General features: G+C 44.2%; 1 protein-coding gene across 5 annotated transcripts in view; it reads left to right on the forward strand.

The window, feature by feature from the left end:
- Positions 1-15,381, forward strand: part of col16a1 (collagen, type XVI, alpha 1) — an 82,358-nt gene that overhangs the window by 38,304 nt on the left and 28,673 nt on the right. For 4 of the 5 annotated variants that reach the window (XM_030740518.1, XM_030740521.1, XM_030740520.1 and 1 more), the window contains exons 10-22: positions 1,648-1,683; positions 1,783-1,833; positions 2,165-2,197; positions 2,369-2,413; positions 3,789-3,827; positions 3,936-3,998; positions 4,890-4,934; positions 5,022-5,117; positions 5,393-5,431; positions 6,545-6,589; positions 6,711-6,746; positions 6,843-6,956; positions 7,652-7,687. In XM_030740518.1, the coding sequence (XP_030596378.1) occupies positions 1,648-1,683; positions 1,783-1,833; positions 2,165-2,197; positions 2,369-2,413; positions 3,789-3,827; positions 3,936-3,998; positions 4,890-4,934; positions 5,022-5,117; positions 5,393-5,431; positions 6,545-6,589; positions 6,711-6,746; positions 6,843-6,956; positions 7,652-7,687 (678 nt within the window). The remainder of the gene's footprint in view (positions 1-1,647; positions 1,684-1,782; positions 1,834-2,164; positions 2,198-2,368; positions 2,414-3,788; positions 3,828-3,935; positions 3,999-4,889; positions 4,935-5,021; positions 5,118-5,392; positions 5,432-6,544; positions 6,590-6,710; positions 6,747-6,842; positions 6,957-7,651; positions 7,688-15,381) is intronic. The other variant, XM_030740519.1, reaches the window with a different exon arrangement.

Raw genomic sequence — 15,381 nt, forward strand, 5'->3', positions numbered from 1 at the left:
TTGAGTGTATTGACTTGATCTTATTGCATAGTGAGATGATACTGGTAGTTTCCCACCACACAACATGCAACGAACTTGCTAATTTTCCTTTAAGTGGCATGTTTGGTTAAGAACTAGCCATTGCGGTTTCTGAGCTGTAGCACCGACTTCAATTACTTTCTCAATGGGCCACGCCAAAAGTGTGCTTAGCCTCCACGTGCATCTTCAAAATGTGAAATAGAGTGCCGTATAGCAGCTAGCAAACACTTATTATCAACTCTGCATGCAGTAATGTGGATTCTTACACAGTGTAAAATCTGCCCTCTCTGCCAACATGTTAGCTGACTGACTGGCACAGGATTGGATATGTTCCACAAGTACACAGCTGCATGCCAGGGAGTTGGAGGGAGGCAGAAACAGATGCGTCAGGGATTTTTTTTTTTTTTTGTATCTTGGCAAACAAAAGGAACAGTAGCTGACTGCTTATTTGAAAAAAAAGCAGCTAAATAACTGATAACTTCAACTGGGAAATTAATCTGTAGCATTACATGAGCAATGTAAGTAATCAACACTGGCTTTGTCTGTAAGGTGTGTTATGTGTTGACCTTTTCAGTAATATTTTTTGTTACCTAGATTCCATTAATTGTACTGCCAACAAGCTCATTCAATTATGTGCATACTAGAAGTCACAGTGCTCAGCATAACAGTATAAATGCAAAACCAAATGACAAGTTTTCAGAGCATTGTGTTGTTTTGGATATGATGTAAATTAAGAAACTAGTCTAAATTTTAATTGCTAGCAGTAGGGACAGAAAAGTGAGCTGAATTAAAGTAATATTTAGTACAGTTTCATAAAGCACAGATAAATTATGCTCTTACTTTTTTCTTTCCAAATTTGAGAAATGTGGAGAATAAACAACAAAAACCAGGCTGCTGAGGGTTTAAGTAGACGTGTAAGAGGTCTTGACTAAGCCCACGATCACAGAAAAGAGCTTGGAAAGAGTGACGCGTCACTGCAGCTGGTCTAGCCAGCCATTGATAGATTTGTAGCTGGTAAGAGTGAGTGAGGGTGGAAAAAAAGAAAAGAGAAGTGGGAGAGTTACACATTGTCTCTGTGCTGTTACAGCCCTCTTCACAGCCTAGTCACAGCTTCAGCCTATATTCAAGCCTTCTGTTATATGAAGGCAAGGCTCCCAAAAACACAGGACTGGGGATTTGGCTTTAATTACTCGCTTCTGCTAAAAATGCTTCAGTTATTTATAATGGTAATCCTTATTTTGTATGCATGCATGTGTGTGTGTGTGTGTGTGTGTGTGTGTGTGTGTGTGTGTGTGTGCGTGCGTGTGTGTGCGTGCATGTGTGTGTGTGCCCTCCTGTGATGAGCAGCTGGTCTGCTCACTCCTGTGCTGTGGGAATCAGACATTCCTATTGATCTCCATCTCCCATGGGAGATGTGTGTGTGTGTGTGTGTGTGTGCGTGTACGTGTGTGCCCACCTCTCTTTCCCTCTAACTGGATACTGTAGAGCGGCAATTTGTTTTTGTGCAACAGTGCCACTACCAGGTGGCAAGTGGAACTACAATATTTACCTCTTATTCAGACACGTTAGGTCCTTCAGTGGATTTTAAACTCAGTATAATAATAAATCTCTCTTTCTCTGTGTCTGTAGTGTGGGGGGTGTTTACTCCTGAATAGGGAAGAAAATGTAAGGATCTCTGATCTTTACTTCCGCTTCTTTCCATTTAACCGTGTCAGAATGATAAAATTAGATTGGTGGATGACTGAGCGTTTATGCATTTTGCAGGTTGTAAACTTTGGCGGGGTTGCTGGGTTGAAAGGGGAAAAAGGCGACCGGGTGAGTATGAAGGACATCCATAGAGAATACTGACACACAAAAGTGTGTGTGTGTGTGTGTGTGTGTGTGTGTGTGTGTGTGTGTGTGTGTGTGTGTGTGTGTGTGTGTGTGTGTGTGTGTGTTGCGTAGCACGACTAATATCAGAGGAATGAGCAATGTAATCACATGTGCCTAGACATGCCTGCTGTGGCACTTTGATGTTGCTGCAGTCCAATATGATGCTGGCTGTTGACCAATTACCGTCTAGGTGGTACGCATTGTTCAGTGTTCACTGATTCTATTCATCACCCACAAGCCATCATTGTTCTTTTCTGCCTCGCTCCATTTTCAGGGTGATGACTGTTCTGGCTCCCATTCAGGTCCAGTAAGTTACTTTTCCATTGTGTGCCACACTCACCCTATGCCACGCTTCGTGGAAAGGCATTGTTTGTTTGTTTGTTTTTTTTTGTTATTTGGCATGCAGCACAGTGAGTCTGAAATTTTGGCCAAAAGTGGTTTGTGATTATACATGCCAACCAAGTGTCTCTAACCTCAGTGCACAGAGGGACCCAAGGGGCAGAAGGGAGAGAAAGGCGAGTCGGTGAGTGCCAGTATTCTGCTACAGGTTACAGCACCACCTTCTACTGCCCTGCTAACCCCTTAGCTATTTAGTTTGATCTTTATTCAAAACCTCATTTTCCAGCATCCTTTACCAGTATTAATTATGCAGTGGGACTGATGGTGTGCTTTGTATGTTTATTTACCAGGTGAATGAGTCATTGAATTTGCATGAAAGTATGTGTGCAGGGGCCGGTTTCTCAAAGATAGATTAGACTACTTTGGAGGGTTCAGTCTTGAGTTTTATCCTCGATTAGTCTGAAGCAAGTAAGACCATCCATCCATTTTCTACTGCTTAGTTGTTGCTGTCAAGGGGACAGCATTCTAATCAGAATCACCCAGACCTCCCTCTCCACAGCCACCGCCTCCAGCTCTTACAGAGGTATAGAAAGGCATTCTCCCGAGCCAGCTGAAAGACATAATCTCTCCATCTTGTCCCTACGTCTACCCTGGGGTTTCCTCCTGGGTGGTCATGCCTGAAATCCAGGAGGCATCCTGGCCATATGCCTGAACCACCTGGACCAGCTCCTTTCAATGCAGAGGAGCAGTGGCTCTATTTTGAGCCCCTCCCGGATGACTGAACTCCTCACCCTTTCTCTGAGGTTGAGCCCAGAGCCCCCCGGAGGAAGCTCGTTTGTGTCTGCAGTCTCATTCTTTCGGTCACTACTCACAGTCCATGGCCGCGAGTGATTGTAGAAAGTCAGACCACTACACAAATATAAAGACTGACTTGACTACCTTGTTGTACTCAGACTGCTGGCAGCACCCAACAATAAGGAAGACAATAAAATATGAAACATCATTTAAGAAAATAAATAAAATAAATACCAGAAGCAGTACTTTTACATGGTAAGCAAAGTAGAATGTTACTTTCTGATGTCACCCTGTCCACTGTTTATCCCTGAAACAGCACCATTTTTGTTGTTGAGAAAAGGCTTAATTGGTCCAATATTTCTTATAATACATTCCTGCTTAAGATAATCAAGGTCTAAAGTGTTTTGTGCATTAGATGAATTTGAATTAGTTTGATCTAATCCATAGTCAAAATCTTTCTTTGTGAAGCTGGCCCCAGGTCTCTGAGACTGTTTCTATATTCAATTTTGATTTTTAACAATAACTTGCATCTGATTAATTTGCAGCATATAGAACCATTTGGACTGTTGCCTCTGTAATATGCTCCTATTTCTCAAGTTGTTTGTTTGTGTGAATGGGGCATATGGCTCCTGCTGGTAGTCCTTACCGGTTGCCAACTGGTCACTGTGTTGTTTGCTATGCTCCAGTGGTGTGTGCGGCTGTTTAGAGTTTCTTTAGAGCCAGGTCATTGATCTGGGCCTTGTCTCCATTCCCTCTCTCCACAGGCAACCCCTGCTAACTGGGGCGAAGCAGCTGGGTACAAGGTGAAGAGCTTAAGAAACTTTTGGTGATGAATAATAAAGATATGACCTTTTAATGATAATCTAATTAAAGTCTAACCTCTTGCTTTTTTCCCCTCTGGCATTCTCCAGGGAGAAAAAGGTCAGAAGGGAGAGAGAGGCCCACTGGGTCTGACGGGCACCCCAGGAAAGGATGTAGGTGTTTTGTATTTGTTGTTTTTACTTCCTTTGCATTAGAGTTAGAGCATTAGAATCAGCGAAAGTACCTTTCGGGCTTGAAATTTGCTTTGAGGTTTGCTTTCAATCTACATTTTCAATAGCACAAACATGAGCGCGCACTCACAAACATACTAATACACTCTCACGCATCCACTTATGCAGCCACTTTTATCAAGCTAGAGCGGATATTCAGTAAACTCATACGGTATTACTATTTAAGCTCAGCCGCCCATTGATATCTATCCCCCCCGCCTCTCTCCCATTGCGTTAAGTCGGTCTGTTAATGCCTGTTAGATTAGGCTAGAGCAACAAAGCTTGCACAATCAATGCTGCCTCATTGACTGTGCTATTCGTCTCTCACACAGGCAGGCGTCTATTCAGGAAGACTTAAACCTTTTAATCTTCCCTGTTCAGTGCAGTGATCCTGTAGACGCATGAAAAGTTTTGGGGAACAAATTACAACATGTGTGTGCTCTGAGATATTCCCCCTGGTTTCAGCATCAGACGCACTCACACTCAGCTGTTCACCAGGCTAAGTGCTTGTTGTGGGCAGATGGATTTGGTGGAGGATAGATTTTCTTAAGTCTCCCATCCATCTGACATTGTGAATATGAATGTGCTGTTGATGTGACTTGAATCAGGCAAGGAGAAAATATTACATATGCACCACTGAAGATGATACATCCTACCGTCTCTACATTTCTCCTGCGTTCTGTTTCCCAGACAAAAACAGACAAATGAGGGAAAACAAGTGTCTTTAACAATTTATGAAGACACTTGGGAGATAGATTTCAGCAGGGCCTGTTTGATTATTCTGAGCTGCTACTGATGATGTCACTTCTCTTTCTGTCTGTCACCATTTCCCAGGGTCGAGCAGGGTCAGTCTGTGTAGTTGGCCCCAAAGGACAGAAGGTCTGTCTGCATTAAGTCTATAATTACCTGTCGCATCCGTGCAGTCCAGTTGGGATTTAATAGAAACGTTTTGAAATGGTTTCCCAGGGTGTCCCCGGTATGGTGGGTCCGGAAGGATTGGCAGGGGAGCCGGGAAAGCCAGGACGTCCAGGCCTACCAGGGGTAGGAAAACCAGGGCCTCCAGTGAGTATGCTTTTTAATTAAAGAACTGTCGGGGAAAACAGAGAATGATATAGACAATTATTGGACAAAATCCTTGAATTGATTATCTTAATGTCCTTAGTCTCATCTTAGAAATGGTTTCAATTTGACCAAAGTGTAGTTTGTTTTTTTAGCCATTGCTCTCAGAAGTGCATCGCAGAACTCTTTCTTTTGATTCAGACTCTTGATTAAAGCCTAAAAGCATCTTAAGAAAGGCATTTAAAAGATTTATGTCCTTTTTCTTTCTTTCTTCCCAGGGCCCTCCTGGTGATCCGGGTGGTGCAAAAGGAGAAAAGGTAGGCTTTAATTTTGGCAAATGACTTATTATTGTAATAATAATGCTCTTAGGGTCATGATAATGTAGATGTCCCCTTTTGCGTTAATATGTGAAGTAATCAAATCAGTGACACTCAAGGATCTTTTTTATCTCAGGGACTGCTGTTACCATTAGCATTAACTAAATTATAAATTAATACATTTAAAACATACTTGCATGTTTTTGTGAAGAAGGGGGAATAATTAATAGTAAGCAAGCAGTGAAGATAAAGTTATACAAAATGGTTAAAATAAATAGCTTATTAACTAGCTAAACTGGTTAGCTAAAAGTAATGAATAAATGCTTAATAGAAAATACAAATACCCCCCAAAAATGAGTGAAATATCAGCCTAATTAATAAATGAACACTTGAGCCTATTAGCATAAAGTTAAACTGTTAGCCAGATTTAATATACAGATAGCTGAAATAGCAATTTTTTTAAGCAAACAAAGTTAGCTGAAATTAATGGACAAAGAAACTGAACCAGCTACTAAATGTAATTAATAAACACTTTAAACTGTGATGTTTGCCTAAGTATTAAATATTCTAGTTAGCTTATAAGTTATGGAAAATGCAATGTCTGTAGCAGTGTAGTAAAGTGAACAGAATGGATTTCTCTAAAAACTTGAGTAGAATTTTTTTTTTTTAAAAGTAGTGACTATATTTACTTATTTACTCTTGTGTTTCTACCTTTATAAATTTATGTTAATGATACTAACCAGGGTTCAATATCTGAAGATGGTTAAAAAACAGTATTTAGTGTAAAAAAAAAAAAAAAACTCTACAAATGCAAATATTGTTCATTTCAAACATTTGACTGCTGGATAGAAAATGTATCTTACATTAGGCTGTTCAAGGTCCTTTTCCACTGTAAATGCTTTATGCAAATCCTTCTTGCAAACAAGGATTTTATGTAACAGAGAAAACTTTCCATTTTGCAAATAATCTTTCAGCATCTTAATAAACACCCTTCTGCACAGTGAAACATCCAAGACAAGTAAAAATGAGCAAATCCCTACTTTGAGTGGAAGGAAGCTTTTTACTGGTAAGTTAAAAAGAAAGCTTTTTGTAAAACGCCTATTGTGTTTGCAGGGAGATCAAGGACCTTCAGGAGACGATGGATTTCCTGGAGAACCAGTGAGAGACTCTTTTAAACATTGACTGGTGTTCTGTAATGTATGCATGAGCTTTCAGTGGACAGGATTCGAACTGTGAGCTGATATATCAGAGTTTGACTGAGATTCTGCTGTTTTCAAAGGGGCCAAGAGGACCACCTGGGTCTAAAGGAGAAAAGGTATATCTTGTAAACACTATCCTTAATCTCTATGCGTGCTTGTCTGAGTCCTCGCTCATCGACACATTGTATGTCTGACTCGTGTTAAATCTTCAGGGTGACCCATGCGAAGTGTGTCCAGTGCTGTCTACAGACGTAGGCAACACAGTGGCTCTGCAAGGGAAACCTGGAGAGCCTGGATTACCAGGGATAGGAGAGAGAGGACTGCCTGTAAGTAAAGCGTTTGACCGGAATGTCATCTGCGCCTGACCGGAATGTTAAGTTTGCCATTTTTATGATCTTGCTACATTTTTTTTTTTCATTATGGCGTTGTAGACACGGTCTGAGCTGTAGCTGACAATTGAACCTTGAGCGTTTTTTTTTTTTTTTTTTTTTTTGTTAGCGCATATATTTTATTTTTCTTATCATTCAGAGGGAAAGTATGGCATTTATTTCTACCTTGGGGTTTTAGTTGCCCTTGTAATTTTCACAGCGTTACAGCAGCTCAAGGGGAGAAGGCGTGATATGCTGTCAAAAGTTTATCCTCCGAGGCAAAGGGCTTTTTCTTAATGTAATCTTAACTCGTCTTTCTGTTTCTCTAGTGAGTCAGGACACAACACTTGTGCATTGTGTTTCTCTTTCCGTTCATTCCGCATCTTCCCACTTACCCCAGCAGGTGAAATAGAGAATGATTTGTGGTGGGAAAAAAGAATATAAATCTCGAGCCTTATGAGATTCACTGTGCAACGATTTCCAATAGTGCCAGTATCCATCTGTCATACCTGGTTAGGGCAGAAGGAGAATGAGGTAGAGCAACAGAGGGGGAGAGGGAGATATGACCTTACTCTCACAAAGTTGAACTAACATTCTTACTTCTAGATAATTCCTGTTCTTCTCGCTTCTTCCCTTTTCTCTGTATTTAACAGGGTCTTCAAGGTGCAGATGGCAAGGAAGGACAGAAGGTATTGAGTTCCCCCTCGTGCATTTACAGCTTGTGGTTCATTCATATTCTGTGGAAGTGTGGCCTATTCATCTGAATTCCTACACATTCAGATATGCTAATGTAACGGGTCTGTTCCGTGATCGTATAGGTTGCAGAAGAAGACAGCTCACTCATGTGACTTGAGATATTTATTTTCTGCAGAAGAGATTAAAACCACATTAATCCACTTCTGTCTGCCTTTTTCCATGCACTCTGCTCCCTCAGCAGCGCAGAACAACACTGTCTGTAACATATTTTCTTTCTTTTTAAATTCAAGCTTTAACAAATTTCCTCACAAAGTAACAAGAGGAGAAAAACGCCACCTAGTGGCCACATTAACATATAATGCGGGGGGGCAGAGTTAAAGAAATGAATGGAAATAAAACATATAACTTAAAATAAAAGCACATACCTGCAGAAGAGATTAAAACCACATTAATCCACTTCTGTCTGCCTTTTTCCATGCACTCTGCTCCTAAACATGTAAACAAAAGCGGTATCTAAGCCACTTGTGCTGCATGAATATACACTGGACGGCGAACTAGTGGTCATGTTCGCGCAAAAAAGATCGACAAGAAAAACATCTATAAAAGTTATAACAGTGGTCTAAACAGCCCAGAAATGCCTCACAACATACAAATAAACAATGGTAAACAACATGTGCCAGAGGTTTCTGCATACATAGCTACTTTCATGAAGAAAACAATGATAAATCACAGCAGCAAATTTTCCCGCGACTTACCCTCAGCAGCGCAGAACAACACTGTGAGGGGAAGGGGGAGGGGGGAAGCTACACACGCTAGGGAGGGCTAAGGAAGCCCAGGAGACACAAACGAGGCAGAGTGCAGGAAGGCATTACCCACAAGCTAAATCAATAAAACAATGACAAATTAAAAACAGCCCAGTGAGATAAAATTCACAAATACTCAACATAACATGAATTAGAAATAATAATTAATGAAGTTCATTTTTAACTCTGTTACACTCACCCCCACTGAATTTTATCGAACATGAGCACCAACCACACAGCATACATCATCGAAGACAATGCGAGTCCACAGATTACCTGGGGTTGACAATAGAAACACAGACAACTAATGTATCCCATAAGGATGAAGTGGTATGAGGGCAGCGCCTATCCCTCAATCCAGCAACTGTCTACAGGGTGCCTTGTACACCCCACAAGACCCCAACATATAGCATAGTGCATTCACAGTACCCATTACACAGTACAGAATGAAAACATTTTAACATCTCATCCAAACAAAAATGGCAGACCCAGAAAGATTATAGGTCAGTTGGTTAAGAAATTAATCAGTAAAAGCCTGGAACATAGATTTGCAGGCAGCTTTAACATCGAACTTGTTCTGAACAACATCCTGCCTGGACATAGTTTGTATGAGCCTGGTCACTGGTTTGACTAGGCGGCCGAATCTGGACCTGACCTGCGTCTGTGTAGTACATCCATCACAGTGCATAGCTGAGGTGTGATCAACAGTATGCAGAATGTCTGGAGCATCGTCTGTGTGAGCCACAACACTAAGAGCGGGGTCAGGTCTTCTCACACCTGCTGGGATGTCAGTCACAGACACCGGGGCAGAGTTGCCACCCACAGATCGAACAGTCGTGTGGCTCTCAGGTAATATTGAGCAGTGTTTGAGGTCAGAGGTCATGCTCAGTAAGTCAGCAACATCCCCAACTGATGAATTGGGTGCAGACAGCTGTGTTATCCATTCAATGGTTCTCCTCTCAGAATCCACAGGTTCCGAATCAGATAAAGGGTTCTCTTCCTCTTCCACAACTTCAGGCGAGTCCCCAATACTGCCACGATCACAGCTCACACTTGCTTCATGAAGAGTCCTTTTGTCACTCTCATCCAAGACTCCTCCATCTCCTCCAATGTCGTCGGATTCAGTGGCTGAAGAGGCATTAGCAGACAGTGAAGCAGAGTCAGATACATCACAAGTGGGATCCACAGGGAGGAAGCTGACCAGCATGAGCAGGTTCCTGTGAACCACCTTCTCCTGTCCAGTGACTGTGTCACAGATCCTGTAAGTATGTGTTGCTGGGTTAACATCCGTCACGGTGTAAATGGTTGATTCCCACCGGTCGGCGAGCTTCCTCTTGCCCCTCTCTTTTTTGTTGGCTAGGAGTACTCTGTCACCGACAGTAATGCTGGTACCCTTAACCCTCCTGTTGTACAACTGAGCATGTCTGCTCTGCTCTTTGGAAGCATGGTCCTGAGCAATCATCATCGCCTCCTTCAGGTCGCTGGCGAGGCATGCCACATACTTGTCATAGTTCCCCACGGCAGAGTCATCAAGGACGGCATGGAAGAGGACATCGACAGGCAGGCGAGGAACCCGACCAAACATGAGGTAAAAGGGGGGATAGCCTGTTGTCTCATGGACTGCACAGTTATACATAAAGGCTAGTGTCTGCAACCGTCTTGGCCAGTCAGCTTTCTCTTCAGGGGACAATGCCCGGATCATGCCACCCAACGTTCGATTGAACCGCTCCGCGCTCCCGTTCCCCATTGGATGATATGGGGTAGTATGGGACTTTTTGACACCTGAAACCCTGAGGAGCTCACTTATCAGCTGACTTTCAAAGTTAGCCCCTTGGTCGCTATGAATCCTCTCAGGAAAGCCAAAGACACAGAAATAACGGTCCCAGAGAACCCTCGCCACCTGTTTAGCTGTTTGGTCTCTGCATGGAAATGCTTGAGCCATTCTTGTAAAATGGTCAGTAATTACTAAGACGTCGACAGATCTGTTTCTGGAGTCTTCAGCAGACCAAAAATCAATACATACAAGTTCGAGCGGCCTGGTTGATGTTATAGTCTCCAATGGAGCTCTACCTTCAGGCTCGATGGACTTGCTGACAATACATCGCTGACAATGTCGAACATGTTCTCTGACATCCCTGTCCAGATTCAACCAGAAAAATCTCTGCCTCGTTAAGCTGAGGCTCCTGAACTGAGCCTGATGACCTGCTCGGTCATGAACCCCGTGAAGCACCTCGGTTTTGAGTGAGTCAGGGACAATGTATTGGAATCTCTTCGCCTTGGTTTTCTGGTCCCGAGAAATCCTGTATAGCACACCGTTTCGTACAGTTAGCTTGTCCCAGTGCTTTAAATATTTTGTTACAGAAACAGATTCTTTAAATCTTTCTCTCCTAGAGGGCCTCCTCCGCCTCTCAACATAGTGCAGAACATGAGAGAGAGTTCTGTCTTCCAACTGTCTGTCGCGGAGTTCTTTTTCAGTGTAGGCAGGTAGGGTGTCTTGTCCGGATGGAATGAACTGAGGTAGATGCTGCAATAGTTCAATGGCACGGGTTCTTGGACCAGCATCCCACTCAATGTGTGAGCGTAATACAGCAGACACATCCTCCCTCGCAACAGTCTCGGGGAGCACTTGTAGTGGGCTGCATGTTGATTGGACGTTAACACTCAACGAGGAGGATTCTTTGTGACCACTGGATGACCGAAAGGCATTCTGGACAGAGGAGTTTGACATATCCCTAACTTCAGTGAGAAGATTGGCGTAAGGTTCAGCAAGCAGCCTGTGACCAACAGTCTCCTGAACAAATGGCACACGACTAAGTGCATCGGCCACAATGTTTTGCTGACCTGGGATGTACTTGATATCAAAGTCGTAACTCGCCAATTTAGCCACCCAGCGTTGTTCACAGCAGTCTAGTTTCGGCTTCGTCAGGACATGAGTTAATGGATTGTTATCAGTCCAGACTGTAAATTTGTGACCTTTCAGCCAGTGGCTGAACTTGTCACAGATAGACCACTTCAATGCCAGAAACTCCAACCTATGAGCTGGGTAGTTCTTTTGTGACTGGGACAAAGACTTGCTGGCAAAAGCAATGGGCCTGGCTCGTGTCTCGCCCTCCTGGACCTGAGACAGAACAGCACCTATGCCATCCAAGGATGCATCAGTGGACAGCACGAAAGGACGAGTGAAATCTGGGTGAGCCAAGACAACGCTTTGTGTCAGTGAGGACTTGAGGTGTTCAAATGCATGTTCTTGTTCCAGTTTCCAGTCGGAGGCATGTAATTTCCTGGCTGACAGTTTATTGTGTTGGTGTTTGCCTTTCCTTCTGCCACCCTTTAGCAGATCAAACAGCGGCTTGGCAATGGCAGAGTACCTGGGTACAAAATGTTGGTAGTAGTTGATCATCCCCAAAAAGGATCTTATCCGCTTCTGAGATGGAGTCACACCATCTGGTTCCATGAGTTGGGCAGCTGTCATTTTTGAGATGGTCTCAACCTTGCTGGGGTCTGTTGAAACACCGTGTTCATCAATGATATGGCCAAGAAACTTAACAGACCTCCTGAGGAAGAAACACTTTTTGGGGGCCAGTTTCAAATTGTGGCTATGTAGCCTAGAAAACACCATTTCCAGACGTTGCAAGGCGGTCTCCTCATTAGGTGCAAACACCAACAGATCATCCAAATAGCAAAGTAGGCTTAGATAGTTCTGGTCTCCAAATATGCTGGTCATCATGCGCATGAAACTCCCAGGACTGTTGCAGAGACCTTGCGGCAGGCGGTTGTATTCATATAAGCCCATAGGAGTGGTGAAGGCTGAATACTTCCTGTCATCCTCGTGTAATGGCATGTTGTAGAACCCAGAGGTCAAATCCATTGTACTGAACAGACTGTTTCCTCCCAGTGCTGCCAGACAATCTGCCTGATGAGGAAGAGGATGGGCATCCCTCAAGGTTCTCCTGTTCAACCAGCGAAAGTCTGTACAGATGCGGAGATCTCCATTTTTTTTCCACACCAGCACCAAGGGTGATGCGTATTCGCTTGTGGATTTTCTGATGATTTCCTTTTCTTCCATTTCACTCAGTACTTGGCGCAGCTTCTGGTACTGGCCAGGGGGCACTCGCCTGTATGGAAGCCGGAAAGGTCTGCTGTCAGAGAGGTTTATGCGGTGCACAAAACCCTTCGCTTCCCCACAGTCAAGATGGTGGCGGGAAAATAAACTCTCATACTGCAAAACAAGGTTAGCCATTCTAGTCCTGCAGTCCTCAGAAACTTCACAAGACTCGACATCGACATCACCGAGCCCAACTGATTTGAGCCTGTCTTTGGCCAAACTGGCATCTGCAGCGGGTGACCTGGCAGATTGAGGGCAACAAGCAAGTGGAACCTCTGAGCACTCAGCACCACCCATGTCCTCCAGGGCCACAACAGTGTAGACATCAGCCAGTTTTGCGTTGCGTCTCAACAACACAGGTCTGTCAGACATATTAATGAGCTTTAATGGGACCCACCTGTCTCCCCACAATGTAGTCACAATCTTTGCAACCAAAATACCTCTGGGCGCTGAGCGGGATGATGTGAGCTCCGTCATGATGGTGCCGCCTGGAGACACGGGAGTGTTTTTGGGCAGTTTCCCCCACACAAGATATTCTCGCCCAGGCTCAAGGCAAGTAGCTGAGTTACATCTCACAGTGCCGACCTTATGAGGAACATCTCCACCTTTCCAGGGATTGAGACCAGACAGCATGGATAGGAAGTGTTCAGTTTCTGGATCCCCAGATGAGCAGGGGGCAGACACTGTTTTCCAGTAAGACTCACAAAGCTTGGACTGATGTAGGATGTGTTTTATGACATTAGTGCCTAGTATCAAATCATCATGCTGGCCCGGAACAACGAGTGTGGGGACCACCATTCTACAACCATATACTTCCATTTCCACATCAAAAGCACATTTAGGCTTAACACGGAGTCCACCACATCCAACTAAGACCACATCAACATCAATTAGCTTTTGTTCAGTTATTACACCAGCCTCTCTAAGCTTCATTTCAGCTGCCTCACTGATGCTGCAGGCCATCGAACCACTGTCCAACATTCCACCCATCTTAAATGTCCCACCCATGTTCACAGAAGTGTAGAAAAGACTGTCACTGCTGCCTACTCGGTGAACATTCTGGTAAACAACAACTCCAGAGCCACTACAAGAATCTTTCTCTGATGCGTATAAAGTCTCAGCATCTGACATGTCATCAATGTGGGAGCTTGTGATGTGACCTGCACTGCCTCCCTCCAAATACAGGTCTGCTAGTTTCCCTCCGACTGGTGTTGGGAAGGCTTATTTGCAGGACAGTTCAGTTTAGTGTGGCCAGGAGCAAAACAGGCAAAACACAGTCTCTTAGACATGCAGTGTGACGTCGTGGTGTGACTTGAGTCGTTACAGACTCTGCAACCTGTCTCTCTGGTGCGTTGCTCACGATGTGCACGCTGGGACCTCCCACCCCGAGTAGGAGTATCACGCTGCTGCATTCTCTCCATCACCTGTTGAAACATGTCAACCATTCGGGCGAGAAGTCTCTCTTCTGACTGTTGAAGATGTTGTGTAACAACTGGAACAGTGTCTTGGCTCTGACCATCCTGGGAGCCACCTTGGAATGAGGCCAAAGCTGGAGATGAGTATGAAGGACGGTCTGCCCGATGTTGAGATTGGCGAAGGGAGGCTGACGATAGAGAGCTGGGGGTGTTACAATGCTCATAAGCTGCCAGGCTAGGTGACGCTGGGCCGGGCTGCTCGGGAGTAATGGCAGCGACCTGACTTCTTAGCTGTGGGGCATTAGTGGTTCTGCCAGCTGCCCTCAACTCTCTCTGGTAGTCATCAATCCTTAGCTGAACATCACGTGAAGTCCACTCATGAATTGGTTTGCACTTCAAAATGCAGGACAACTCAGGGTCAGGGCAGTGTTTGACAAACATGAGAGCCACTTCATCATTCATGCTCTCCGTCTGCTTCCCACGTTTACGCTGGCCGTCAAGAGCTAGGTCTGCTGCCTTGTTTAGTCTTATCCAATAGTCAACGGGATTCTCCCTGTGTCTGGGCAGAGTGGCATAGAAGTCGGCGAGAGGGAGACATGAGGTGGCTTCACTGAAGTAATGGAGGAGAACGTCATATATCAGTTCAGGATTCTCCTTGACATCCAATGAGGGATCACTACGCAAAGCAATCTGTACCACATCCTTGGCTTTGCCCATTAAGTGGCACATGATCTCTTCTGCTTGACTACAGGTAGGTATGTCTTGTTTTCTGAGGTGCATTTTAGTCAAGTCAATCCAGTCTCGGATTGAGCAGTTGTCAGTGTTGTCGCCTCTGTATGGCTGGAGTATCCTATCAGGTTTAACATGGACTGTCACATGAGGTAGGTCATGTCTGTTACTGTCGCAGTATGAGTTCTGAGTGGCAAGGGTAGGCTCAGGTTCACTCTTTGTGTTTACAACACCAGCTGACATTAGTTTGGAAACAATTGACTCACCAATTTGTGCCCCTAACTGTCCAACCATGTCTGTGAGGTGATGGAGGGCATCAACATCGCTGCGGGGTGTGGAAGTAGGAGGATTCTCCCCCATCAACCCATCAATAGAGGTACAAGCCTGGCTCTGACCTAGCCCTGATTCTGTGCAACCATCATATGAGAGCTTTGAATGTCCCACAGCCCCACTGTCAGCAGGATCGCTGAACCATACACCCCTACCTTTAGGTAACTTAGGAGTAGCAAACCTATCCATTGCTAACACACTGGCTACCATTAACTACCAACTGTACCACAGGTGTATTAACAAATAGAAAGAGAAAAAAAAAAAAAAAAACAAAAAAAACAAAGCAGAACAAGCATCCAAACAGG

The sequence above is a fragment of the Archocentrus centrarchus genome, chromosome 11, assembly GCF_007364275.1.
Source record: "Archocentrus centrarchus isolate MPI-CPG fArcCen1 chromosome 11, fArcCen1, whole genome shotgun sequence".
NCBI lineage: Eukaryota > Metazoa > Chordata > Actinopteri > Cichliformes > Cichlidae > Archocentrus > Archocentrus centrarchus.